The following is a 27,784-nucleotide window of genomic DNA, read 5'->3' on the forward strand; positions in this document are numbered from 1 at the left end:
GGGGACAGCGATACGCGTTGCACCGCCGTCGCCAGGATGTGACGCTAGCGGCAACGCGTATCGCTGTCCCCCGCGGCAGGGATCCTGTGAAGACGTGCGGATCCCCCGCCGCGGCTTGGCAGCCCTACCTATATCTGTGAAAGAATGTCTTATGTACAGTGAGGCAGTGGTAAAATAATGCTACTGACCTGGTACATTTGTATACTCTGAGGTATTTTGGAGTGGACCCCGCCGCGGCTTGGCAGCCCTACCTATATCTGTGAAAGAATGTCTTATGTACAGTGAGGCAGTGGTAAAATAATGCTACTGACCTGGTACATTTGTATACTCTGAGGTATTTTGGAGTGGATAGGTTCAAGGGCACTCAAATAATTCTCTGGAATGTCAGGATACCGACTAGGATACTGAATGAAGATAAATTTAGTCACATTTTTTAAAGGACACATTTAAATTTAATTAAAACAGAACTGAATCTTAACCTCACACACAGAAAGACAGCGAGAGAGAGAAGGAGGAGGAGGAGGAGATGTTTCAAACTCCTCCGCTGATTTCCCCCAGCCTCATGTGCCACGGCCCTCACCCCACTTGCAAAAAGATGCTTTAAAGGGATTTTTACGAGCCCAAGCATGAGGCCTGTGACTGCCCCCTCCCTCCCTTCCTCCTGCTAGATTTAAAGGGCCCTCCAGCTGATCGGCGGGCCATGTGGTCCCCGCTGATCAGATGAAGCCCTTTAAATCGGGAGAGAGGGGTGGCCGGGTGGGCGGGTGCTCTTGGGGGCATCTCTGCCCACCCCCGGAACGCCCCCAAATCCCCCCACCAAAGTGAGGAGGGGACCTGGCAACCCTATATGGTGAGCCTGATTGGGCTTTCAAGGCAAGACACTTTCAGAGGAGGTTTGCCATTGCCTGCGTCTGCGTTGAGACCCGGGAATCCCTTGGAAGTCTCCCATCCAAAATCTGACCAGGGCCAGACCAGCGTAGCTTCCGAGATCTGACTAAATCAGGCTAGCCTGGGCCACCCAGGGTAGGGCAGGGAGCCTATACATATTGTAAAACATAAATCTACAGAGAAGGACGTTACCGTTATTTTCAGTGATCGCAGCACCTCCAGGTAGAATCTGAACATGAAACTAACAATGAGAGTCCTTCTGTATTCCACTTTGCCACCAGGAGCCGAGCTTGGGAGACAAATTTCTGTGAGTACACTTCTGCAAGCTTCACCCAACAGCTCCTCATTCCAAGGTCTGCCAACAGCAACGACGACAAGTAGTTTAGACATACTCAACAGGCAAGTAAGAGGACATCAAACTACTGCAAGACATCAAACTACTGCACGATGTGCACTGATCATTTTGACGAATACTTTCAGGCAGGGACACAGCACTGAATATACAGTCTTAATCCTCAAACTGCAACTCAGACAGACTAGAGTGAGATCCTAATACAGGAAAATCTTTTGACTTTTCAACCGGCAGCCATACCTCTGTAAATTTTCATTACTCATCATGGAAAGAACGGGATGTCATTTTTCAACGCACTGATAGTTTCTGGATGCCCCAAGGATAGGGCTACCATGTGCCCGCTGGGGGTGGGAGATCTCCTGCCATCCAGAAGGCCTTGCCCCCACCAGGTCTCCAGTGGCCAGTAGGAAAAAAGTGTTCCCCCCCCCTCAAAATGAGGCTACCGGTGATGGTATGACATCACTTCTGCGTCTCCCCCAGAAGGGAAGTGAGTCCTCTCTAGGAATTTCTGAAAACTCTATGGTTTTACCACAGAGAAATTCTTAGAGTGGTGTGGCATGACTTCCAGGTTTGCCCAGGTGATGTCACACTGTCAGTGCTAGCCATGCCCCTGCCTGTCACCACCCACCCCAGGTTCCCACTGCTTGCCAGACCAAGCAATCCTACCAAAAAAATCCTACCTAACGGCCTTAATATCGGTATGCTGGTATATAATGCCTAATCTCATTCATGATTTGGTTAAAGCTACAGTACGTGACACAGTCATGAATTTGGGTCACCGTGCCTCTGATTTCCACCACCTTCCCTGGTGGTGAGTGGAGGCTGGTGAGTGGAGCAGCCTGCAGGCCTCAGGGCAGCTTCTCCTCTACTCAAAGGCCTGGGGCCTTGTGGTAAATTTTACTTCCTGGTCTACATTTCCCAGCCACCCTTCAAGCCCAGAAATGGGCCTGGTGGAATTGGAGGGGGAAAGGTCTCATCCAGAACAAAACCACGCTGTGACATTTTCCGCAGGGACGGCTCTCCCCTGTATTATTCTGCCGCTTTCCCTCATTTCCGCAAATGTTTTTGCAGTCCCAGGAGCAAACATGCCACTTGTCCCCTCTTGCTCCAAAGCATCAGGCTTCTCTGTTTCCAGGAATTCCCAAGCTGCGCCACAAGAGGGGGCAAACTGTGTTTTTGCTCCTGGGACTACAAAGACATTTGCGGAAACGAGGGAACGCGGCGGAGGAACACAGGTGCAGGCACAGGGAGAGCCGTCCCTGTGGAAAACGTGTCAGCCTCACTCCTTCCTGCAACACACATATAGCTTATAAACCAACATCCCCATATGTATTGTGTTTATCCCAGGGCTATTTTGGGGCAGGAACGCACAGGAACGGAGTTCCAGCTGGCTTCAGAGTTGGCCATGCCCACTACAGCCAAAACCTCTGCGTGCATGGCTACAGAGGGAAGGCCTGGAGAATGACCCCCCCCCCCCGGTGACTCCGAGGCAGGCGGGCCAGGGGAGCCCTGGAAGGATCGGGGAGGCATTTAAATGCCTCTCCGTGCCTTCCCTGGCCTGTCCAAGGGCCAGGTGCCCGGGAAGGCATGGGGGTGTGGCCTAATATGCTAATAGGCTGCACTGTCAGGGTATGGCCTAATATGCTAATGAGTTCCTGCTGTTGGGTGTGGCTTATTATGCTAATGAGTTCCTGCTGGGCTTTTTCTACCAAAAAAAGCCCTGGTTTATCCCAAGGTGTTCTTATCAAATATTTTTGAAAAACTAGTCCTTTAAAAGATCTTACAGTACCATCCTATGCTGAGTTACTCCTGCCTGCGCCCACTGAAATCAACGGACACAGACTGGACTAACGGCTGCACATGACTGCATTGCTGGCCTCTGAAATACAGAGGTAAGTTTAAAAACCAAAACCCCGAGAATCACTTGCAAGGAGTCAGGTAAAAAGTAACTTAATACTGAGCATATTTTTCAACTATCTTGTTTTCCAAGGCTGTGTGTGAAGACCTCTCAAGGGCTGTCTCCATTTTGTCACACATCCACGAGTATCTGCCTCAAAGCAAGAATACTGCAGAGTAGATATAATCTATCCTCAAATATTCTTCATAGAGACATACAAATATAAAAAGGCATCTTATCTCTGGCTCATTGAAGCAAAGCCTTCTGAAGGTACCACCCCGCAAAGAGGCAAAATCAGCAATTAACCATTCGTGCCCATTCTCTGTGGTGGCTCCTACACTGTGGAACCAGTCTATCTAAGGCTGTAGGGAAGCCTCCCTCCCTCCCTCCCTCCCCATTCTACAGTCCCAGCCCAGCTACTTAGATTCGAATATTATATTTTGTAATCTGCTCACTGATTGACTGAAAAGTTGTATTTTTTATATATCTGCCGGAGAAAGGTCAACTATAAATGAAAATAATAGTAACAGTAGCAGCAGCAACAGCTACTGTTGTTGTTGTTGTTGTTGTTGTTGTTATTATTATGTCTTCAGTATTGAACCACCCATATTTGGGTTGGAGTGATCTCAGATCCCCTGAATGGAAAAAGTAACACCGCTGTTCCCCTTCATGGCTTAATCCTCAAAAGAATTCTAATCAACACAGTAGGGTCTGAAGTATTTGCAAACCCTTCTTCTGTAAACAGTAACGTGACCATATAATTGCTACCTGTTAAGTATTTACCTTGCAATAACATGAAGGGATACTGGCTTGCATCCAATGTCCTCGCATATTCCAGGGGATCACATAATCATCACCAAACATAATCCTTTTGTTTGTCTGGTTGGTTTTGTACTTAAAACTCCTTTCATGCCAACACAAAATCTTTTCCCCTGCTATTTTGTTCTTCTTTTTACCCACATACTCCTTACACAATACACTGTGTCACAGTCTGCACATAGAATGGAAACTTATGGCTTTCCCACATTCTCAATTGTATTCCTGTTGGTTTGTGGGTTTTTCCCCAATGTTCTGCATGTGTTTTGCTCCCTCTAGTGGTAGATGCAATATTACATCGCTTTACATCTGCCATATCTCCCTGCAGATTTAAACTGCAGGTTTTTATGCCGCACGTAAAGAACTGTAATGTTAAATCAGAGGGAGGAAAACACATGTAGAACAGACTCCCCCCACCCACCCAACGGGAACACACAAGCAAGGAAAACGAGGATACGGGAAAGCCCCTAATTAGGGTGTTTCAGGAGATAAAATTCACCATTAATCCTTATTCACTTATTTAAAATCAACCTACTGTGATGGAGGGCATGATCGGTACTGAGAGCAGCGGTGTGATTCTTATGGTTTGATAATCAGAATGTGCCCCAAACTGTGAAAATTAGCTGCCTTTATGAATCTGAGAATTAAGGCATATCCAGATGGCTCTAAGTGGATGAACTGGAATGGCCGTTGTTAGGTACAGGAAACCATGGTCTGGATAAGCCCTCAATCAAAAGATAACCTACAAAGCATCTTACGATACCTCCCAATGAGGGCCCGGCACGTCTGCTTTGCTGCAAGCGTAGTGGAGCCCACGCCTCCGTAAAAGATGCCGATGTCCTTCACGGTGTCTCTGTCGCCTTCAAAAAGAACTCTCATCCCCGCATTAACGATCGGTAAAGCATTTTCTCGTCGCTGGGCTTGTCGGAAGGCTGATACAAACTCTCCCTGACGGACGGGGGGATTCAAAGACAAGATTAAAAGGCGATCACAAAATGAAGCAGTTTCAGGTATTTTTACTCATTTTGAGAGATGTACATATTACGTGCCGTCAAGTCGCTTCCGACTTATGGCGACCCTGTGAATTTGCTGAGCTCCAAAACATCCTATCAATAGCCCTGCTCAGGTCTGGCAAACTGAGGACCGTGGGTCCCTCCATCCATCTTTTCCTGTTGCCTTCAGCTTGTCTCAGCACTATTGCCTTTTCCAGTGTCTGACAAAGGGAGCTCTGACTCTCAAAAGCTCATCCCCACCAAAATCTTGTGACTCTCTAAGGTGCTCCGGGATTAAAATCTAGCTGTCTTTTCCCATAAGTCTTGTCTTCGCATGATGTGACCAAAACATGACAGCCTCGGTGTGGTCTTTTTTGAGAGATTAACCCCCCCAATTTATTTTTACTTTTCACAGTAGTAAGATTGCCACCAATTTAACCCCAAATATAACAAAATCTCAACACTGTAAAAAGTACACCTTTCCCAGAACTCACTCTCTCTCTCTGTCTGTCTCTTGTGGTTGTCTGCATTCTCATTTTTGTTAAAGGTAAAGGTTCCTCTTGCTCGAAAGCCAGTCAAATCTGACTCTAGGGGGCGGTGCTCATCTCCGTTTCCAAGCCGAAAAGCCAGCGCTGTCCGAAGACGTTTCCGTGGTTATGTGGCCAGCATAACTGGACGCCGAGCCACATGGAACGCTGTTACCTTCCCACCGAAGCGGTACCGATTTATCTACTTGCAATTTCTTGCTTTTGAATTGCTAGGCTGGCAGGAGCTGGGGCCAGAGACGGGAGCTCACTCCGTCACACGGCACTCGGGTCTCGAACTACTGACCTTAACCATTGAGCCACTGCAGCTTCCTCATTTTTGTTAGTTTTCATCAAAATCAACATTCCATAAAGAAACAGTTTTCCAGTGCTGGTGCTACTGAATCTTTCCCAGTTCTCTGCCAGTCCTTTTTCCAGTGATTTCACACACCTGAAGCCGCGCGCACCTGCCAATACTTTGTAGACAAGCAAACCCAGAGTGTTTTTATTGGCAGGCCACAAGAGCAATTTCGCCAGGCACCTGACCCAACAGGAGTTACTTTAGTCAGCGCGAATGATTTTGGATTTAAAAAAACAGGTTGCTTACCTGTAACTGGTGATCTTCGAGTGGTGATCTGTGCATTAACACCCATGGGATTCAGTGCGCCTGTGCTGGATCGATCGGCATTGTAGCAAGCTCTAACGGATTTTCGTGCCCAGACCTCAGGCATGCGCAGGAGCCCCAAGTACGCATGCCCAGAGGGGTGGGCGCGGACATCCCGCCAGTTCCTTCAGACCGCCGCAAACCAACCGTTTAGAGCGGCAACCACCAATTTTAATGTTTATGATTGTGTTTTAAAATTTCACCTGTATTTATTGTGTTGTTTTTGAAATGAGGTTATTTATTTGTTTTTCACATTTATATCCCGCCCATCCCGTAAACGGGCTCAGGGCGGGTCACAACATTTCAATAAATACAATCAAATTTAAAACACATTAAAACATATAAAATCAATAGTCATGCTTGCTGTAGGGAGAATCCGGCCCATCGATGTAACTAGGTGGAAGTACGGCCGGTTATCAGTGGGTGGGAGATTGCAACCTCAGGGGGGGCGTATGTGGACGCCCGCCACCCCAACCAAAGGCCTGGCGGAAGAGCTCCGTCTTGCAGGCCCTGCGGAATTGCATCAGATCCCGCAGGATCCTGTTCTCAATAGGGAGCATGTTCCACCAGGTGGGGGCCAGGGCGGAAAAAGGCCTGGCCCTGGTCGAGGCTAGGCAGACGTCCTTTGGGCCAGGGACCACCAGGAGATGTTGACTCTCAGAGCGTAACGCTCTCCGAGGTGGCGTATATGGGAAGAGGCGGTCCCTTAGGTATGTTACCCGACCTGAGCCCACTTGCGGGATGGGCAGGCTATAAATATGAAAAATAAAAATAAACAAAAAAGAAAGAACCCCCCCCCCCCAGCCGGAGCAAAGTAAGGACCTGGCAAGCCTAGTGGGGGACAGGGGAGGGGGGGGGACATGCTGAGATCTCTCCCTTTCCAGGCCAGCACAATGCAATTTCTGAAATGTTTTATCGTTCCTAGAAAGGGGGGGGGGACACTTACTTTACTGGAATGTGGAATGTGAACTGACACTATGATCTCTTCGGGTTCCAGGGTATTGTTTCCAAGCCCATCGGCAAAAAGGTCGCTCACAGGAATCCGTCGCCTTCTCCCTAACGGAGGAAATCAGTGTCTAAGCCACGGCTTCCCAAAAGTGGTGCCCGCTGACGCTTTTTCTGGTGCCCGCCAAAGTGGTTTTAGGAAGTGAGCAGGGGCAGGTAGGGCTTTTAGCCGGCAGGGCTTCTGACTGACTAGTGCAGATCTGACTAGCTGTGCAGATGTAAAAAGCGGCTGCCGCCACAGCACAAGGATCTGCACTGTGTGACTGAAATTAAGCAGCGGCAGCCATTTTGTGGCCGGCTCTGCCTCCTGTGGCAGCCATTTTGTGGTGGCCATTCTGTTGCTGTGCCCACCGCGCCCTGTGTCAGAATTCCAAATGTGCCCACAAGCTCAAGAAAGTCGGGGACTCCTAGTTTAAACAATGAAAAATAAATGCCAAAGAGCCCGTTCGCGGGGAGGGCGGGGTAAAAATGCAATGAATAAATAAAGAGCTTCCAAAAAAACCCTCAGCTGAGTCGTTTGGACTGTCTGAGATGAGCTTTCTGGCACTGGTTATGCACACTGGCTACAGAAGGCGAGTGGAGAAATTCCAGTGCAAATCTGTGCTTTCATACTTAAGTGACAAGACCTTTCCTTTATTCATTACAGTCACAAAATAAGAGTGCCAGAACTCCATCCCAGGTCACTCTTCAAAGAAGAGGGCATTGTGATGGGAGACACACTGAGTATCATTGTAAGAGGCAAAGTTAACTATATTTTGCATAAGTGTGCCATACATTTTTTTCTCCATGGAAGAGAAACGTGAATTACACGTTTGACACCCTGCATTTAAGCAACTTCCTGACCTGAATGGCCCAGACTAGCCCGATCTTGTCAGATCTCGGAAGCTAAGCAGGGTCAGCCCTGGTTAGGCCTTGGATGGGAGACCACCAAGGAATGCTGGGGTTGCTATGCAGAGGCAGGCCAGGGCAAACCACCTCTGAATGTTTCTTGTCTTGGAAATCGTACGGGGTTGCCATAATCTTACGTTTTCAGCAGGGGTCGTTTCGTAGAAAAAGAGCTAGGGGAACTCATTAGCATAACTCATTAGCATATGCCACACACCCTGACATCACCGGAAGTGTGTCATAAGGCCACACCCCCTGACATCGCCGGAAGTGTGTCATAAGGCCACACACCCCGCCCCCAACAGTCCCGGCCGCCGCCGGTGGCCTTGCAGCTCCACTGCCGAGCCCCATGAGGGGCCCGGCGGTGGCCCTGCAAGGCCGGTGGGAGTGCAAGGAAGCCCCACGAAGGCCCTCCCTGGCCCCAGGCAGGCAGGGGTGGGGGGAGGCAGGGAGGAAGCAACTTACCCTCCCTCTTCTCCTGCCTCCTCCTGGCTGAATGAGGGCCGGAAGCGAGGCGGCTGGAAGCAGGGGGCGGGGCTTCATCATGTGCCCCGCCCCCCGTACCTCACCCGGGGGAACTGCGATCCCCCGCGATCCCCCCCGAAATGACCTCTGGTTTTCAGGATGAAACACAAAAGATATCTGTCAGCTTGGCTTCTAGACTGTTTACCTAGTGCAATATTTTAAATGCGTCACCAGCTGTCTGAACACGACTGCCCTTTTCTTCTTCTGCTCCCCTGCCACGCAAGGCATCTGTGCGGGCGAAACATCTGATGTCACTGCCGCCTTTTACATTCACAAAGGGGGAAATGGCCATTTTCTTCCTCCCCTTTTTTGGTGCAACCTGAAACTCTGTTTTGAAGCTGGTCCCATCTAACCCAGTTCAGCTATGCCCGGAAGAAACTTATTATCTCCTCTGAACCCATGACCTTTATTCCGTACTTTACATCTCACCTGAAGAAGACATCTGGACAACTCTGTTTTGTAATATTTGTCTGGTGCTGCACCGTTTTTGTTCTTGGCATTTTTGGTGGACCAGTGAAGTCACCTGCAGTCTGAACAGATTCCTGGTCCCTTCATTATTTGGTCAGCAAATGGCTTTCTAAAATGCTACTAAATGTTCCATAATTCACAAAAAGTGACGCTGACTGAGAGTAAATGATGTATTAATTACTAGGAGAGGCCATGGCTCAGTGATAGAGCATCTGCTTGGCATGCAGAAGGTCTCTGGTTCGATCCCTGGCAACTCCAGACCTCTGCCTGAGACCCTGGAGAGGGGCTGCCAGTCTGACTAGATAATACTGACACTGACGGACCGAGGGTCTGAATAAGTATAAGGCCGCTTCATAATTGTGTCTCTGAACTTACTGTGTGATGCCACGTTGAGGATACAGTTTCCAACGGCCAGAACAGGATTGATGTCAGATGTTGGACTTCTGCTTATGATATTGCCTCCAAAAGACTAAGAAAAAGAACAAAAGGACAATGTAGTTTCAATATTAAAAATTTAAATGCCCACAAAAAATTAATATTAACTGATTAGAAAATAATTACAGTGAACACATAGTCCATCACATGCGAACTGAACCAAAGTATGTTTGTAAAAATGGCCCAAAGATACCTTGATTATTCTCATATTCCAGGGGAACTATGAACTAAAAGGTTGGAAGAAAATTCTGGATATGAAAGAAAAATCATAGAAATCCATGCTGCCTTTAGACCCTTCTGTAATTCTGTTGGGATTACTGACCAATGTAAAAACCTGAGAAATAGCAGATAACAGGTAAAATAAATATAGTATAATTGTTTAAAAGAAGATGTATTAACCGAGTTCCTACTTGCTGTGATATACAGAAACTATTTGTGGATTACTGAAAGAAGCTTTGAAGTATCGTATACTACTAGTAATTGTAAAACAGAAAAATATACACAGGAAAAGAAAACAAACTGAACAAAAAATTCAGTGTTACCAGACAGCTTCAAGAGAGGATTAGATAAACATATGGAGCAAAAGTTCATCAGTGGCTGTTAGCCACAAGGTTTAGAGGGAACACTCTATCTGGGGTAGTGATGCTCTGTATTCTTGGTGCTTTGGGGGAAATAGTGGGAGGGCTTCTAGAGTTCTGGCCCCACTGCTGGACCTCCTGATGGCACCTGGGTTTTGGCCACTGACACAGAGTGTTGGAGTGGATGGGCCAATTGGCTGATCCAACATTGGCTTCTCTTATGTTCTAAAGATGTTCATTCCACCTGTAACACTATTCTTCCAGGTTCCCAAAACCTTTGTGTCATGTTCATGGATTGCTAAACACAAGCTGTTCACTCATTTACAAAACACCAAAGTCGTCAAAAAATTTTGACCAAAAAAACGTACGGCTACATTTCGGATCTGCTGCCCAGCCAGAGTTTTTAACTGTTGCAAAAGGGCGTGGAATATCTTGGTTTTCTCTGCTGGGAGTTTTGAAACGGCATTTGTCAGAACGTCTTTCACCAAGGTCAGGCTACAGGCGGCTCCAAGCAGCAGCCCTGAAAAGAACAAAAGTACAAAAATGAGAACCAATCTACTGGCGTACCTTTCAGGCCGATGCATCTGGACTAGATCCCGTCACGTCGTGAAATCAGCAACAAGCTGATGTAAGAAAGACATTACTTTTATTATGTTTAGTTGTTTTAAGGTATGGGATACATACAGCATTAAGGTGTCAGTTTCAGATTATTTTGTAGGAGGTTGATAAGACAATGCTGCAGTTTCAGTGTTGCAGTTTCATCAATAGCCTGGGTCCTGGATAGTCACACAACAACTAGAGAAATAAGTGGGATAGCCCTTCCGCTGGTAGTTCGAGCAGTAAACCTGAGGTACTCTGCACTCCTACATATGCCCACTTGAAAGTAAGGCTCATTGAAATCAACAAGGATTGCTTCTGAGTAAATCTAGCTACACTGAGATTGGTAAAGTATTACTCAGTGTATCCACAGCACAACAGCAGTGTAACCTGTACTTTTTGCCACATCCCCTGATTGGGGAGGGAGGTAGGGTTGCCAGCTTCGGGCTGGAGATTTGGGGGGTAGAGCCCGAGGAGGGCGGGGTTTGGGCGGGGTTTGGGCTTCAATGGGGGATAATTGCAAAGCGGACATTTTATTATTTTCTCCAGGTGATCTCTGTTGCCTGGAGACCAGTTGAAACCCCAGGAGACTTCCAGTCACCACCTGGAGGCTGGCAACACTGGGGAGAAGATCACTGTTTTTATGTCATTTTTTAAAAAAAACCTGAAGGTAACGATTGGCTTGGATAGCGCCCAAAATTTCCACTGGCAGAAGGGTTTCCTTCAGTAGAGGACATCTTCCTGGTCGACCGTTTCCATGGCAGTCCGAAATGCACCTGAAATGCTCCTACTGATGTACAGGGAATCGGAACAGCATTGGGCAGGGGGAGGGCTGGAGGTCTCCAGCAGGTGGGGGAATTGGTGAAGATTGCCCCAGCCCTGTCAGCAGAAATCTCCTGTGGGATCCAACCAGTTGCTTTAGTTGTGGTCAAACAAGTTTCTTCTCCCAAGGTGTGGTTCCAGTTCAAATCTTGCTCTACACACAAACTGATGACTGAACAGGGAGCCCAAATACTCTTGACAGAGAACTTGTTGCTGCCACAAGTTCTCCATCGCCATTTTAAAGAGTCACGAGGGATCAGGCCCAGTGTTCCCTCTAAGCTGAGTTAGTGTGAGCTAGCTCACAGTTTTTTAGCCTCTGGCTCACACATTTTTGTCTTAGCTCAGGAAGGACGGCTCCAGAGCAAACTAATTTATGCAGTAGCCAAATCGCTCGCTCACAACTATAAAGCCAGTAGCTCACAAAGTAGAACTTTTGCTCACAAGACTCCACAGCTTAGAGGGAACATTGATCAGGCCCGTGGCCAAAAGAGCCGTAGGGGGGCCTCTACACAACCCTCCCCATGGCTCTTTTGGCATTTGAAGAGGCATGGGGGGGCACTGCACCACAGGCCCAATCCCTCATGGTGCTTCAAAATGGCGACAGAGAACTCATGGCTCTGGGTTAGCCCTTAAGCTGAAGGTGGACTAGCTGTCTGGATGAGTGGAGGTAATATGTTAAAGCATAATATCTGTATATCCTTTCCTCATTCTCCTTATAGCAAAAATCTTTGATAATTTTTGAAAACTGAGGGCTGAGGAAAAGGACAGTCCTGAGAGAAAAAGGAGTTTTTTTGGGGGGGAGATCTCCAAGGTGAAAAATGAGACAGACGCCATCTGTGTCCAACAGCAGAGAAGAGGGCGACCTTCATAGTGACATTTCAGTACATCGACAGAGAAATTCAAAGCTATTTTAGTCAGTGCTGAACTTTCCAGCATTAATCCATGCACACAAAGGCAGCTGTCCAACAGAAAAATGAAATTTGAAACACTGTGGGTGTGTGGTCCAAGTCAGTCCAGAGCCACAAACGCGGGAAGGTGACATCACGTGTGTGTAATGAAGCCAGATCCATAACCTCCAGCTTTTCTCCAGCTTTTTCAAAACTGATCACATTTAAACACCCACAGCGCTCATTTTTCAGAGCTCACCCCCAGGACAGGAAGGTGCATTTCGGTTGTCTGTGGGGAAAGTTTTCAAAACAGCCTCACTGCTCTTAAAACATTGTGGGTGCGTTCAGACGGGGCATTTGCAACGGTATAGGTGCCGGTTGGAATCGGTGTACTTAACCGGCATTCACACGGCGAACATCTGCCTTCCGTCCCTAACCGTTGCAAAGCCCTTTACACCATTGTACTCTGCCACTAGGTCCCCAAGTGGTGGTATCCTGAGTACAGCAGTTGTAATCGCTGTACCCCCGTCTGATCGCTCTCCACCGGTGTCTAGCCACTTCCGTTCGGAAGCCCGAGGCTTCCGATTTTTGCCCGCCATTTTTTTTTAGCTCGGCAATATACGCTTAGGTGAAGCTTCGCCCCGGCGTTTGTTTTAAAAAAAAAGAAAAGGTCCTTAGTTTAAGGTGTTAGAGGAGTCCGGGACCTCAGGGAGGCCAGTTTGGTCTTTAAACTTTAAAGGTAAGTCCTTACCTTTAAACTTTAAATGTAAGACGAGGTGTTTTGCGCATGCGTGAAGATCGCCATTCTGTGGATAGCTGCCTATGCGCATGCGCAAAACTAAGTTTAAAAAAACCCAAAAATCGCTGACGCCCGCTGTGTGCGAACGGGCATACAGCGATGGGCTCCGCAGACAGGAGGTAAGTGTGATCGCGTTTCAGCCGGCATAAACTGCACCGGTTCCAACCGGTAGTTTCTGCCGGCTGAAACACCCCGTCTGTCTTCAATGTAAGCATGTCTTCAATGTAAGCACAGGTGGTCTCCAAGGAGCAAGTTAGAGGTGACTGACCTTCCCCAGTGTGTTTTACCACATGCAGATCCAATATCCTAGTGGGTGAAATGATAACTGGATGAAATACATCTTTAAATTTCATCTCCGGTCCTAAAAGGAAGAAAATAGTGAGGTTGATAGAAAATAGGGATTGTTTTGTCACACACACACACACACACACACACCAAAAATATTGGCTTGTTTTTCAAATGTGTCACTTTGGACTGAGCATTCAAACACTGTGGTCTTCAAAGGGACGCGAAGAATTCAAAAGCTAAAGACCATCAAAAGAAATCCAAGAATAAACAACACCAGATACAAATTTTGTAAAAGTTACCGTCAGATTAAATATACGACTGCCATAATAAAGAGTACCAATTAAAAAACACCTCAGATTAGCAATGGCTGGTAAAGGCCTTAGAAAACAAATGCGTTCTTCAGTTCTGACAAAATGTTTACAAAGCCAGATGTACTCTAAACTGGAAAGGCTTTCTGCATAGTTCTTACAGTGTTGAGCGGCGTAAATGGAAGAACAGAGAGGACATATCTCAAGTTATGAGGTAAAGTGTGCTGCTGAGAAGCAACCAACCCATGGTGACCCCATGAAGTTCTACCTTATGGGGTTTTCAAGGCAAGAGACCCTGTCTTGGTCTCCCATCCAAGAAGTGACCCCACTTAGCTTCTGAGCTCTAACAAGACTAGGTTAGTCAGGCCCATAGACAGAGAGCCAGTCTGTTGTAGTGGTTAAGTGCGCAGACTCTAATCTGGGAGAACCGGGTTTGATTCCCCACTCCTCCACTTGCAACTGCTGGATGACCTTGGGCAAGCCATAGTTCTTTCAGAGCTGTTCTCTCAAGGACAGTTCTGGAAAGAGCTCTCTCAGCCCCACCTACCTCACAGGGTGTCTGTTGTGGGGGAGGGGAAGGAGTTTGAAAGCCGCTCTGAGACTCCGAGTGAAGGGCGGGGTATAAATCCAATCTCTTCTCTTCAAGTGCAGCCCCCTAGCGTATTTGCCAAGCCCCTTCCCTCCCTGGCTGCCCCCAAAGTTAATTAGTGTAATTAAATTTTATTTAATTAGCTGAGCCCCTCTCCCAGCTACTGGGCTGAGGCTAGACTGGGCTATTAGAGCTGCTATAGTTATAGAGTGGTACATGTCAGAAAAATGCTGTCAGAGGGGTGTAGGACACGTCATCCTAGTCAATTCCAATACAGGTTGCGACGACCCCTTTACTGGGGAGGTCTGGTTTCCCTTTAAAAGTGTTCTTTATGTTTTTCTCTACTGTGTATTCTGGCTGCCACCAGGAAATTTATAAGGCTTTCCAAACCTTTATAATATAATATCTATCACTGGGTAGGTATATCGAGGGTTTCGGCTTTCATGAGGGTCTATGTGTTTCCTGAGGAAGGATTTCTTTCAGAACTGGTATCTTAAATAAAAGTAGATTTCTTGATATTTCACACACTTTTCTCTCCCACTGTCAGCGATCTGGGCATGTAACTTTGTAACACTTTTTTCTTTAAGTCCATATAATCTTTACTGTTTCCTAGACACTCAGCTTCAGCTTATAACTGTTTCAACACAGAACTGCTTGTCACTTTCTTTCAGACACAGCACTTAGCTCTCATATCACACACAAGAAGGTCTCTCCTTCAGACCCCAGAACTAAACTCATCCCACACAGGGATGCTTCACCCTTCTCTCTGTCACAGAACTTAACTGATTTTCTGCTTCTCTCACAGAAATCAGAACTAAAACTGCTTAACTGAACATCAATTGTCTTCATCAACTGTCATATCTCTAACTGACACTCTTGACTGACATATCTGCTCATCCACACAGAATCATTTCCAAAACCCCTCCCCCTCTCTGTCACTCACCAATCACACCACTTGCTTGTTTCCACTACTCTAGACTATCATACAGCCATGCATCCAAACTTTTAAAGACACACACACAGAGAAACATGAAATCGTTACACAGGTTATGGTGAAAGTCTTCATATAAACAGTAGTTCAGAGACATGGAGATGATCTAGTATGTATAAAAACCTGGCCCAATGTCAGGTCATCCAGAAATGGTTTTGTTTGCATCGAGGATTGACTTTCAATGGCTGTCAACAAGAGAACTGATCTGTAATGTAGGAAATGAAACCTCCATACCCACACAAGTGTTCCCTACTACGAGAGGTGCCAGGGGGTACTTGGATTTCAGTTCCAGAAGCTCCTTGAGATTTACAGGAGAAATCCATGTAGTTCTTTCCCCACGGAAGACAAGAGTTTGTGCGGTTTGACATTCTGCCATTCGCTGTAAGAAGAACAAAATTACGTCAAAGTTTAAACCATGACACCTGTTCTTTTTACTGAGGGCCAAACTACATGTTACATTTCACACAAGTTGACAATGGGGACAGGCAGCCATGTTGCAGTTGCGAGTTCCTGGTGGCAACTCCTGTGTAAAAGCACAGCAGAGGGCTGGTTTGGATTGGGACCACGGTGCATTGGAGCAGAGGCTCCTGCCTTCCCTGTGCTGTTTTTGGGCGCTGAAAGGGCTCACGGGCCAAGGTGTGGGAAGGTGTTATTTGTTCCAACAGGGAGCTGCACATGCAAACAGTCGTAGCGGTACCTATTACTTCACCAACTTTTCCCTGCTGATTTTGCATGGTAACTTGAGAGTTCAAACTTCAACAGTCAGTGAACTCTGTTTGCTTAAAGTTACTTTAATCTTTGAATTATAACTGAAACAGTTACATAAAAGTTAGACTAACTGCTTTTTTATGGCGGTTAAGAGTTGAGATTGGCCTTCTTATCTTGTTATATCAGATGTAGCTCAATCACATTCGCTGGTTGGCTCATTTGCACTTCCTCTTGATTATTTCATATTTCGTTAACAACCAATCACTTATCTAGACAGCAATCACACGATTACGAAAGAACAGATTTAGGAAAGGATTTGTATTTTTCTGTAAATATGCACTACCGTGATAAGAGAAGTCTCAGAGGAAAACGAGGAGAGATTTCTGGTTTGTGACTCGGGCTTTTTGATAATCCCTAAAAGCAGTGTGACAAGAAACTGAAACCTAGTTTGTTTTTTAAAAAATATCGCTCACTATAATATGATTTAGGAGCTGCGGTGGCTCAAGTGGTTAAGACGCTGAACTGCAGGCGTGGAAGGTCAGTAGTTCAGCAGTTCGAGACCCAAGTGTGCCACATGATGGAGTGAGCTCCCGTCTCTAGTTCCAGCTCCTGCCAACCTAGCAGTTCGAAAGCAAGAAATTGCAAGTAGATAAATAGGTACCACTTCGGTGGGAAGGTAACAGTGTTCCGTGCGCCTTGGTGTTTTGTCATGCCGGCCACATGACCACGGAAAAGTCTTCGGACAGCGCTGGCTCTTCGGCTTTGAAACGGAGATGAGCACCGCAACCCTAGAGTCAGATTCGACTGGCTTTCAAGAAAGGGAACCTTTACCTTTTATAATATGATTACGTAATGGAACTTTCACAATTTTAGCATCTATTTTTACGGTAACTATAGTGTTAGCTGCCAGATCCCTCCTGCAGAAGGCAAAGGTGGCACCCAGAGAGATAAAGACCATACGCACTTCATATCTAATATCACTCCAAATATCCATTCACATGAAACAAATGCTGGTCCCAAAGGTGACCCACCCCCAACACTGCCTGCCAGGAAATTAGCCTGGGAAACATATTTGGAAGTGAACGAAAAAGAGCTGACATGCAAACAAGTCTCTCCCAACCTAAAAGTAACAACAGTGGGTTCTCAGGAACACTTTGAAACACTTGTATCAGTCATTGGGAACACACCAAGTCATTTTATTCTTAGACATCATTCCCCCCCCCCCCTATAAAATGCAAGAGAGCCTGCTTGTTGTGGTGTTTAGGAGCACAGACTCTAATCTGGGAGAACCAGGTTTGATTCCCTACTCCTCCACATGCAGCTGCTGGTGTGACCTTGGGTCAGTCACAAGTTCTGTCAGAGCTGTTCTCCAAAGGGCAGTTCTCGGAAGAGATCTCTCAACCCCACCAACCTCACAGGGTGTCTGCCTCACGGATAAGCAGCTACCATGTGGCATGGAGAACATCTGAAAGGCATCTCTGTTTATTTAGATATATGAGGACGGAAGGACATTCCCTATCTCCTAGGGGCTTAGAACAATCAACAGCAGCTAGAGAGACTTCAAGGACTGCAGTAGGTGTGCCTAGGCCTATTTCTTCAAATTTCCTCAAACTGAGAGCCAGTTTGGTGTAGTGGTTAAGTGCGCAGACTCTAATCTGGGAGAACCGGGTTTGATTCCCCACTCCTCCACTTGCACCTGGCTGGATGACCTTGGTCAAGTCATAGTTCTGTCAGAGCTGTCCTTGAAAAAGAGCAGTTTCTGTCAGAGTTCTCTCAGCCCCAGTTTCTGTCAGAGTCTCTCTCAGCCCTACCTCACAGGGTGTCTGTTGTGGGGAGGGGAAAGAAGTTTGTCAGCCCCTCTGAGACTCCCTTGGGTAGTGAAGGGCGGGGTATAAATTCAATCTCTTCTTCTTCTCCTCATCTTTAGTGGTACTTGCTTGCCTGCTTGCTTCTTTTGGCTGGCTTGTTTGCTGGCTGGGCTTTGCCTGGCTTGCTTGCTTCCCTGCTTGCCCTTCCATCTATCCCCACACAGCTGAATCTTCAAGACAGGTCAATATAGCCTCATCCCTTAATCTATTACACCCCCTTTTCCACACTATTTCTTTCTCGGCCAAACTTGCAAGAGTGTTTTCAGTGTGTCTTTTAGAGTGTTTATTGGTGCTTTTTAAAGTATTTTACAATAAAAAGTACTTTTATTTGAACATCAGCCTGATTTATTTAAGAGTTCACTAAGGGAAAACCCTGGTATACACAGGTGTCGATCTCGCAAGTTACCCCCTCCTCTCACTCTGCCTCTAATAAAGCTAAATTCCCAACTCAAATAAGGGACAGCGCTCTGGGTAAATTGATCTGACCAGAAGCAAGTTTCATATTATTCAATGAGGTTAGTGTCTCAGGACAGTGTCCTTAGAACTAGATTTAGCGATGCGCTCGTAAGATTGCAACCTCCTTCATTTAAATCTACCATTTTACATTTTGATCGCAACTGATTAAATTACACTGATTAAATTACACTGATTAAAACGTACTCATTCACCCTGAGGCAAAAGGCAGGGTATAAATGAATTAATATAAATGTATTCAATGAATAAAGCTGCCTCACATTGCCCCACATAATGAGAATCAGCCCTGAGCCTTAAAACACTATGCAATACAAAACGCCGCTTATTTCTTACCATGAGTTCTGGAGGAAATATTAGCTCTTGGGTGGGATCCAAAGGCTGGAATTCTTCTGCCGAAAACAACGTTGTGCAAATCTTTAAAGGGAGAAAAAGAAAAATAACATAGTTGGTGAGCAAAAGTGATAATGTAAGCGTGGAAATGGGTGGGAGTGTGAGAAATTCCACTGAAATCAACACTATTTTCTTCATACATGAAGCTGCCTTCTACTGAATCAGACCCTTGATCCGTCAAGGTCCGTATTGTCTACTCAGACTGGTAAGGGTCTTTCCCGTCACCTCCTGCCTGATCCCTTTAATTGGAGATGCCGGGGACTGAACCTGGGACCTAGAGTGTCATACCAGGAGCTGGGAGACTCAGATTTGAATCCCCACTCATGCCGTGGATGCTTGCTGGGTGACCTTGGGCCAGAGACATTCTCTCAGCCCAACCTACCTCACAGGGCTGTTGTTGTAAGGATAAAAGAGAGAAAGGGAGACTATAATATGGAAAGCAAAGAAGGACATAAATATCTAAATAAATAAATGAACAACATACTGGCGTTGCGAATCACTAACAAAACACCTTTCCAGTCATGTAATTAAGTGAAGAGGGAAGGAATGTATTAATCTGTAATTCACCTTCCTTTCCTTGTTAGGTAACGAAGGTAAACCATCTTCTTCATCCAAGCAGCAGCCACCGGTTTCCTTATTTTGGCAGCAAAATGATTCCTGAAACATAAAACCCTTTAAGTATCATTACAGCAACGACCATTTAACAAAAGACTTCAGCGGAACGCTTTACCACATCTCCTCAGGACTAGGCCGCTTCCAAGAGCCTGCCCTCAGGGACGCCATTTTGTCACCCTCCTGAGGAAACACTTACCCTGCAGAAGGTTTTGCAGCCATCTATAATGGGCCTGTAGCCAGTGCAGCGACACAAATTCCCTAATCAAATGATAAAATTAAGACGGTTACTCTTAAAAGAAGGAAATATAGATAGTGGGTTTCGCTTCTCAGTCTCTTCACAGCATTTACCTGCCAGAGCTTCAGCGATTTGTTCTGCTGAGGGTTCTGTCTCGTTGCGCAGTAAAGCGTAGATGGACATCACCATTCCTGGGGTGCAGAAGCCACACTGAGAGCCGTGGCTTTTCGCTATCCGTTCCTGGAACAACATAAAAACTGCTGACGGGTAGTTAAACCCCCTTATTCGTGTGTGTGTGTGTGTATATATATACAGGGCTTTTTTTGTAGAAAAAGCCCAGCAGGAACTCATTAGCATAATAGGCCACACCCAAAAGCAGAAACTCATTAGCATGTTAGGTCACACCCCTTGGCTTCCCTTGGCTTGCCTGGGTGTCCCACAGCTGCGGGGCGCCCGGGCAAGCCCCCCCTTGAAGGGAAGGCGGTTTAAACGGCCTTCCCTTGGCTTGTCCAGGCACCTCGTGGCTGCGGGGACCCCGGGCAAGCTGGCCCTGGGACAGACCCGAGGAGGCATTTAAATGCCTCCCCGATCCTTCCAGGGCCCCCCCGGCCGGCCTCGGAGTCGCCGGGGGGGGTCGCTCTCCAGGCCTTCCCTCCGTAGCCACGCATGCAGAGGTTTTGGCTGTAGTGGGCATGGCCAACTCTTAATCCAGCCGGAACTCCGTTCCTGTGCGTTCCTGCCCAAAAATAGCCATGTATGTATAAGATCATAATTAAACAAATAGTATTATAAAGTGCCACAGTGGATTCGGTTAACTGCTCGCATAAACTGGTACTGATTTTCCAAAAACACCCGTTGCAGGGACAATGCTTGTCTTGTGACATTATTATAAAACATGGGTGGCCACCTTGTGGGATGGGTGCCTTCAAGGCTGACTCTGCCTTGGGGGGGTAACATAACCAAACTTGGGCCCGGGCAGGTTCAAGGTACTCCCCGGTAACTCACACCAAAATGAAGCCAAAAAACTTGATTGAAGGAATCCAAGACAAGTTCTGAAGCGCAAAGCATGCAGTTCAGTGGAGCCATAATGCACACAGAATGACAAAAAACTGACTGTTCTACTTGCTTATCCTACCAGCAGCAATGCTGGTTGTTGAAGCATGACGTTCCAGAGCTTACACAGAGTCTCTGTCCTAGGCAGCTCACAAACATAAAAATAAACTCAACCGGCAATAAAACCACACCGCAAGAGTCAACCCCCTCCCCCCAAAAAACAGCTGGAAATGGAGTCCAAAACCACAGCGCAGGGCCAAGGGCTGCATTTTGCACAATAAGAAATCTCCGTAGCATTACTGGTTAGTGGAATGTCCATGGAGGGTCAGCTGGCTGGTTGGGTCCAGGAGGTACTAAATGGCTCTTTGCAGGAGGGGGAACTTCTGACCGCTTTGAAAGAGGTACCTGCAAGACCCCTCCTGAAAGGATAAGATGGTCGAGCAAGTGGCAGCGACACAGTTTCAGGAAGAGGATCTAGACCTATTTCGATCTGGTTTCAGGCCCAGGTTTGGGACAGAAACAGACTTGGTTGGCCTGTCACCTTGTTAGGCCCTTCTATTGTTATGCTGTATGAACTGTAAGCCACCTCGGACTCTGAAGAGGCGGCAGACAAATATCCAAAACGAATAAATAACACCCTTATTCATACAATCACCCTGCGTGTATTTACCTGAACTGGATGGATCCTGGTTTGGGTGCTTCCAACTCCTTCCACGGTAATGACAGCACAGCCGTACAGTGAACATAAGGGAAGCAAGCATGTGTTGGCGGAATAATGACTTGGATCGTAAAGGAGAATATCTTTAGCATTTATCACACGTATTTGTTTATCTGTACGATGTATTGCACCCTGACCTGGATGGCCCGGGCTAGCATAAGCTCATCAGGTCTCGGAAGCCAAGCAGAGTCGGCCCTGGTTAGTCCTTGGATGGGAGACCACCAAGGAAGTCCAGGGTCGCTACGCAGAGGCAGGCCATGGCCAACCACCTCTGAAAGTCTCTTGCCTTGGAAACCCCGCGGGGTCACCAGACGTCGCCTGCGAATCGATGGCGGAAGCAAACAGAAATGATGCACTGCAGTTATGAATGGGTTATAATTCTAAGTACGTTATCCTGACTTTGGGAAATCTGGCCACCCACGTGAAGATGCTGACAACAGTATGTTAGCCTTCTTCCTAGTGCAGCTGTTTTAAGTTTGTTATTGTTAAGGTGCTGATTCTAAGGACAGGCAGACCTACCAATTAACTCTGTTTGGAAAAACTGTTTTGACCGTAAAGTGGGGGCAGCTGATATTTGAAAGGGGAAAAGAGTATATTTTGACACCTTAGCTGGGGGGAAATTTAGCCTAGGTGATTCTGGGAACTCCTGTATGCGGTTCGTGTTTGCAGACCTCGACGTGAAGCCACATTCCTCGTTGTGACTTATGGCCTATGCTTCCTGAAAACTGTGCTATAGAACACAGGTAGTTTGACTTTGTGTTTATTATTTTGTTGTACTCTCTGAAGTGTTCTGTTGCTGGATTTTGTGTTTCTCTCTTTTGGCCATTGTTGTAAATAAATACTTTCTTTTAAAACTTAAGTTGGCTCATGTGTGCTCAAGTCTCCTGTTAACCCACAAGAAAGCCTAGCTATCTTGACAGCTTGCATATGACGTAAGATTAAGGAAACACGTATCGGCTTAAGATACTAAATCGGCCCCTATGTCTCGGACGGCCTAGGCCAGCCCGATGTCGTCAGATCTCAGAGGCTAAGCCAGGGTCAGAACTGGTTAGCACAGGGGCAGGAGACCACCAAGGACCTCCAGAGTAGCTTTGCAGAGGGAGGCAACGGCAAAGCCCCTCTGTTTGCCTCTTTCCTGGGAAACCTTACTGGGCTGCCAGAAATCAGCTGCGACTTGACAGCACCTTCCACCACCAGGTCTGGGTGGCTTCTGCACTGAGGATCAAGGATGCTTATTTTCCTCCATAGACACCCCTCCTCATCAGTATCACCGCATCCAAAGTTACGGTTCATGGTGACTCGGCGTGCAACAGAATGGAGGGAACTGTCTTTCGTATCGAGATACAGAAATAGCACTCTGCTTCGCCAATGGACTCCCTCATTCGAGAAAGATAAGCGTATCGCACCGTTTGCCATCGTCCACAGAAGGATACGCGATCTTCTTAGCGACCGGCTCGTATCTCGAGATCATCACAGTGCACGCACCACATCCACCTCCACCACAGCCGTACTTGGTACCCGTGAGACGAACTGGAAGAACTGGAGTTAAGGGTGTACAACTGGTGTGTAACTCCGTGCATTATGGACTACTTCTTTTCCAACTTAGACCTCCAAAGCTGCCATCTCAAACTCAATCTCACCGCAGCCACACATTTAATGGCTATCAAAGTACAAATATGTGGTTCCTCATAGGCCTTTATTGGAATGATGCCAAAAATTAGAATCATAGAGTTGGAAGGGACCTCCAGGGTCATCTAGTCCAACCCCCTGCACAATGCACGAAATCCACAAATACCTCCCCCTCCACACCCCCACCCCCACATGCTCAGAAGATGACAAAAAAACTCCAGGATCCCTGCCCAAACTGGCCTGGAGAAAAATGGCTTCCTGAACCCCAAAGTGGTGACCGGCATTTCCCTGGGCGTGTGAGAAAGGGCCACGAGAACTCAGCCCTGAGGCAGCCCTTCTTGTCCTCCCTTCTCATGATCTGCCTGATGCAACCCTTCCTGCCCTCCCTCTCTCATGATCTGCTTCAGTTCAAAGAATCCGCATTGCTGTCAGATGGCCATCCTGTTTAAAGACCTCCAAAGAAGGAGAGCCCACCACTTCCCCAGGAAGCCTCTTCCACTGAGGAACTGCTCTAACTATCAAGAAGTTGTTCTTAAGGTTTAGCCGGAAATTCTTTTGATTTAATTTCAACCCGTTCGTTCTGGTCTGCCCTTCTGCACTGGCATTTCTAGCAAAGACTTTTGAAATGTGGAGGCGCCTATATGGGTATAAATTAAGCACCTATATTCAGTGTGACAAACCGGTGGGTTCTAGACCAAATCAAGCCCGAACTCTCTCTAGAAGCTAACATGACTAAATTGAGACTATCGTCCTTTGGTCACGTCACGAGAAGACAAGAGTCATTGAAAAAGACAATAATGGTAGGGGAAACCGATGGCAGATGGAGAAGAGATGGATTGACCCGACCGGGGATAGACTGACTCAGTCAAGGAAGCCACGGCCTTCAGTTTGGAACACCTGAGCAAGGCTGTTAGCAATGGGGCGTTTTGGAGGACGTTAATTCATAGGGTCGCCATAAGTCAGAAGCATTGGGGGGGAGGTTTGCCCTGGGGGAAGCCAGCATTCAATGACATCACTGCTGTGCGGATGGCAGCCAAATGGAAGGGACCTGCCAGTATCACAGAGGGCTACTTAGCTTAGAAGAAGAGACTGGATGTATAACCTGCCCTTCACGACCGGAAGGAGTCTCGGAGCGACTTCCTTTTTTTTTTTTTTTAAGTTTATTTACATTTTCCAGTATACATCATATCATCGGTTTACATTTCTCATACTTGTGAGTCTTAACTATTTTCTTTACCCAACCATACATAGAATTTTCCCCATCTTTTATCAAATGTCTCTTTGCTAGTACCTTTTATTATTAAACTCAATTTGTCCATTTCTACTATTGACAGTATTTTATCAATTATTTCTTTCTTTGAGGGCAATTCTTCTTCTTTCCATTTTTTGGCTAATAGTATTCTGGCTGCTGTAAAAAGGCATATAATTACATATTTATTCGTTCTGTTATACATATCGAGTCTGTGCCACCTGTAGAACATCTTATAGATGTTCTCTTTATATGAGATTGCACGCATGTATTTTATTGACTTCCATGTTTTAATCCATTGCTCTGCTTCTAAAGTATGTTGTATATCTTTTGACCATGCTAGCATTGTCCTTTTTATCTCTTCGCCTGCCAAGTAATCCAACATTAAGAATTTATATATCTTTTGAATTAATTTATCACTCGAGGAAAGCCAAATCCTATCTAGTTCGTTTTTTTCCTTATAGAAACCCATTTTTTTTGTCTATATTATATCTTGTGGTTAATTGCGTTGTATCCCACCAAGTAAGTTTCACCTTTTGTTTGTCTAATAGCTCCACATTCCTTAAATTATTGTTTGCATCCACCAGATCTTCATATATCACTTTCTTACTTTTTTCCATCAATACCGGCATCATTACTGCTTCTATTGGTGCTACCCATTTTGGTATTTTTAGATAATATTTCATTTTTACTTCCTTCCAGATCCCTATTAGAGCCCCCCTTATTGTATGGTTTGTGAAGCTTTGGAGTGACTTCCAATCACCTTCCTTTCCCCTCCCCACAACAGACACCCTGTGAGATAGGTGGGGCGGAGAGAGCTCCTTCAATGACCGCTCCTCAGAGAGTAGCTCTGAGAGAACTTGTGACTGACCCAAGGTCACACCAGGAGCTGCATTTGGAGGAGTGGGGAATCGAACCCGGTTCTCCCCGGTTAGAGTCTGTGCTCCTAACCACTACACCAAACCGGCTTACTCTCGGCCACCAGGAGCCCTCTGGGCTAACAACCAGCTGTGAACTTTCCCAGTAAGTTAAAAATGTCAGTCCAGGATAGAACCGATTGTGGTAAGGGGGAGGAGAATAGCACAGTAGCGGCCAGGTGTGTGTTTTTGCGGGAAAGATAAGAGAGGGAAGAGGTCAACGACAGGCAAAAGCTAATGAGACCTTAGACCACCACAGGTAGGCTGGTGGTTTATAGCAGGCCACTATCTAAGGCCTTCGTTTCCCAGGAGCCACTTGCAACCCCGAACGCATACTCTAAAAAAGAGGATACGGCTTTTCCTCAGATAAGATAGCGTCATCTGCTCAGGATCAGCATTCTTCTCCACTACCTGCATTGGAGAGTGAAAAGCCAATCAGGTACAGTCTTTCAGTTAACTACTGATTCTTTCCTCACCTCTCTTTGAACGTTTACTGTGTAAATCTTCCATAGCTGGCCAAGACAGCTCTTTGGTTAGATCAGCATGTTCAGTTCATTCTAAGTGAAGCAGACGGGATGACTTGCCCAGTGTACACCCAGCGTCCCCAACGTGCCGACCCCGGGGCACCACGGCGCCTGCCCAACGCCTTTCCTGGCACCACCAAGTGTTTTTTGCTAAGTGGGCAGAGCCAGGTGGAGATTCTGCTTAGCAGGGCTTCTGATTGGCCCTTGGAGATCTGATTGGCTGTCCAGCCTCCCGTCTCACACAGTGGCCAACCAGTTCCTCTGGATGACCAACAACAGGGCAGAGAGGCTGAGACCGTCCCGTGTTGCCTCCTGGCTCTGGGATTGCAGAGGCTTAGTGCTTCTGAATGTGGAGGTTTCCCACAGCCATCGTGGCTAGCACCCCTTGATAGACTTATCCTCCCTGAATCGATCTAATCCCTTTTTCAAGCTGTCTATTCCCGTGGCCATCGCCACATCCTCTGGCAGCAAATCCCACATTTTAATCACTCTCCGTGTAAAGCAGACTCCACCCAGTTTTGCAGATTTGGGTCGAATCTGCATTTGCATCTTTAAATTAGTTTCATGCCGCTGTGACACCATCTTTCTCTATGCCTGTTTGAATGTTGTTTGGAGGCGGAATCTGCATTTGTCTTTCCCACTGGTGTCCCAGCCTTTTGACTCCGTCTTCAAAAAAGCTGTCTACATTTGGTGTCGTTTTCACACCTCAAGAGTGCTAGCATACTTTTGCACGTCCACATATGTTTATCGTCCTTTGGGGCACCTCCACTGTCATTGCACCTCCACACTCCTTTAAAAGAATCTTCTCCAAACAACATTCAAACCAGCATAGAGAAAGACGGGCGTCAGCAGCACAGCAGCACGAAAATGATTTAAAAATGCAAATGCAGATTCGGCCTAGGAGAGGGCTTAATATATATAGCCTAGTGCAATGGCTGAGAGAGCAAGGCAGGGCACTGTGGATTAAAATCCCGTCTCGATCAGAGACAAGATTCCTTTCTCTCCGTATGTCTTCCACCTTGCATCAGCTTTATTAGCCTCAGTGGGGTAACGTCTCTGGCAGCAAACCAGAGGGCCAGCAGCATGTTGTGACTGGTCTGTAAGATCCCACACTCCTTCAACTGGCTCTGCAGGCGAGGAGGGCCCCTTTACGACTCTGCCTGCACCATAGGCTGTTGCCACATAACGGAACCCCGGAGGAGGACGGAGTTTCGCTGTAAGGATATAGCTCCGCTGCTATTTGTGGCTGTAAACAAAATTCTGTGCATGGAATCGGAGAAGCTAGGGTTACTGGATTAGAGGACACGTCCTCTTTTTTGGGTCTCCGTCCTCTTTTGGGCTCTTTTAAAAAAAAACTGATGGAAATGTCCTCAATTTGGGTTGGAAGGTTAGGAATATTTCTAGTTGGTAGCCATGATCACAGTTTAAATGGTCAGGGGTATTAAAAATGGGATTTGTCACACAGCGATCACTTGTTTGAAGAAGTCAGTCGGGAAAGAGGCCCTCTTTTTCACTTTTCAAATTGTGGTCACCTTAGAGAAGCAGGCCTGGTTTGAGAGGGTCACACAAGCTGCCGGGTTGGGACAGCTTTTGAAGCTCAGGTCCCAATTTAAAAAAGAAATAAATAAGAAAGCAGATGCCCAAAGAGCATCAGGCACTCAGGCCAGACTATGCTGCAGGGGTACAAAGACAAGCCAAGGCATGGAACAAGATGATGAACCAAAAACCTCGGGGTTGGGGCACCGGTGGTATTACACACACACACCCCGTACTAGCCAGTGGCAGCAGAGAGCGGTGGTGGTGGTGGGGTGCGCGTAAAGGGAACTTTCTGCAAGGACGCGCGCGTTAGTCTTGAAGGTGCAACAAGACGCGTGTTTTAAAGCCAGGTGTTCAACAGCAGTTCTGTCCGGGCAGGGGACGGGAAGCCGAAAGCCCCCGGCCTGCCTTGCAAGAGCGGGACGGGGAGCGTGCACGCCCCCGACGACTGCATTCCTACCTACTTACCCTGCGGCCGTTCACGTAGAAAAGCAGCTCGTCTGAAGCGCTCTTCGCGCCGCCTTCTCCTGCCGCCGCCGCCGCTCCGAGAGACATTTT

The 27,784-nt window shown here is 46.9% G+C and overlaps 1 protein-coding gene across 1 annotated transcript in view; it reads right to left on the bottom strand.

The window, feature by feature from the left end:
* Positions 1-27,775, bottom strand: part of LOC107113600 (aldehyde oxidase 1-like) — a gene marked incomplete at its 5' end in the record, with an annotated part of 71,318 nt that extends 43,543 nt beyond the window's left edge. Inside the window, 16 exon segments of the mRNA XM_015414948.1 lie at positions 312-404; positions 1,081-1,243; positions 4,717-4,901; positions 7,080-7,189; positions 9,392-9,485; positions 10,398-10,549; positions 13,403-13,495; positions 15,545-15,689; positions 18,694-18,774; positions 19,318-19,407; positions 19,562-19,623; positions 19,714-19,840; positions 21,324-21,432; positions 22,805-22,901; positions 25,520-25,577; positions 27,695-27,775. Of these exon segments, the coding sequence (XP_015270434.1) occupies positions 312-404; positions 1,081-1,243; positions 4,717-4,901; positions 7,080-7,189; positions 9,392-9,485; positions 10,398-10,549; positions 13,403-13,495; positions 15,545-15,689; positions 18,694-18,774; positions 19,318-19,407; positions 19,562-19,623; positions 19,714-19,840; positions 21,324-21,432; positions 22,805-22,901; positions 25,520-25,577; positions 27,695-27,775 (1,740 nt within the window).
* Between the last annotated feature and the right edge of the window lie 9 nt (positions 27,776-27,784).

The sequence above is a fragment of the Gekko japonicus genome, unplaced genomic scaffold, assembly GCF_001447785.1.
Source record: "Gekko japonicus isolate JY-2015 unplaced genomic scaffold, Gekko_japonicus_V1.1 scaffold3429, whole genome shotgun sequence".
NCBI classification, from domain to species: domain Eukaryota; kingdom Metazoa; phylum Chordata; class Lepidosauria; order Squamata; family Gekkonidae; genus Gekko; species Gekko japonicus.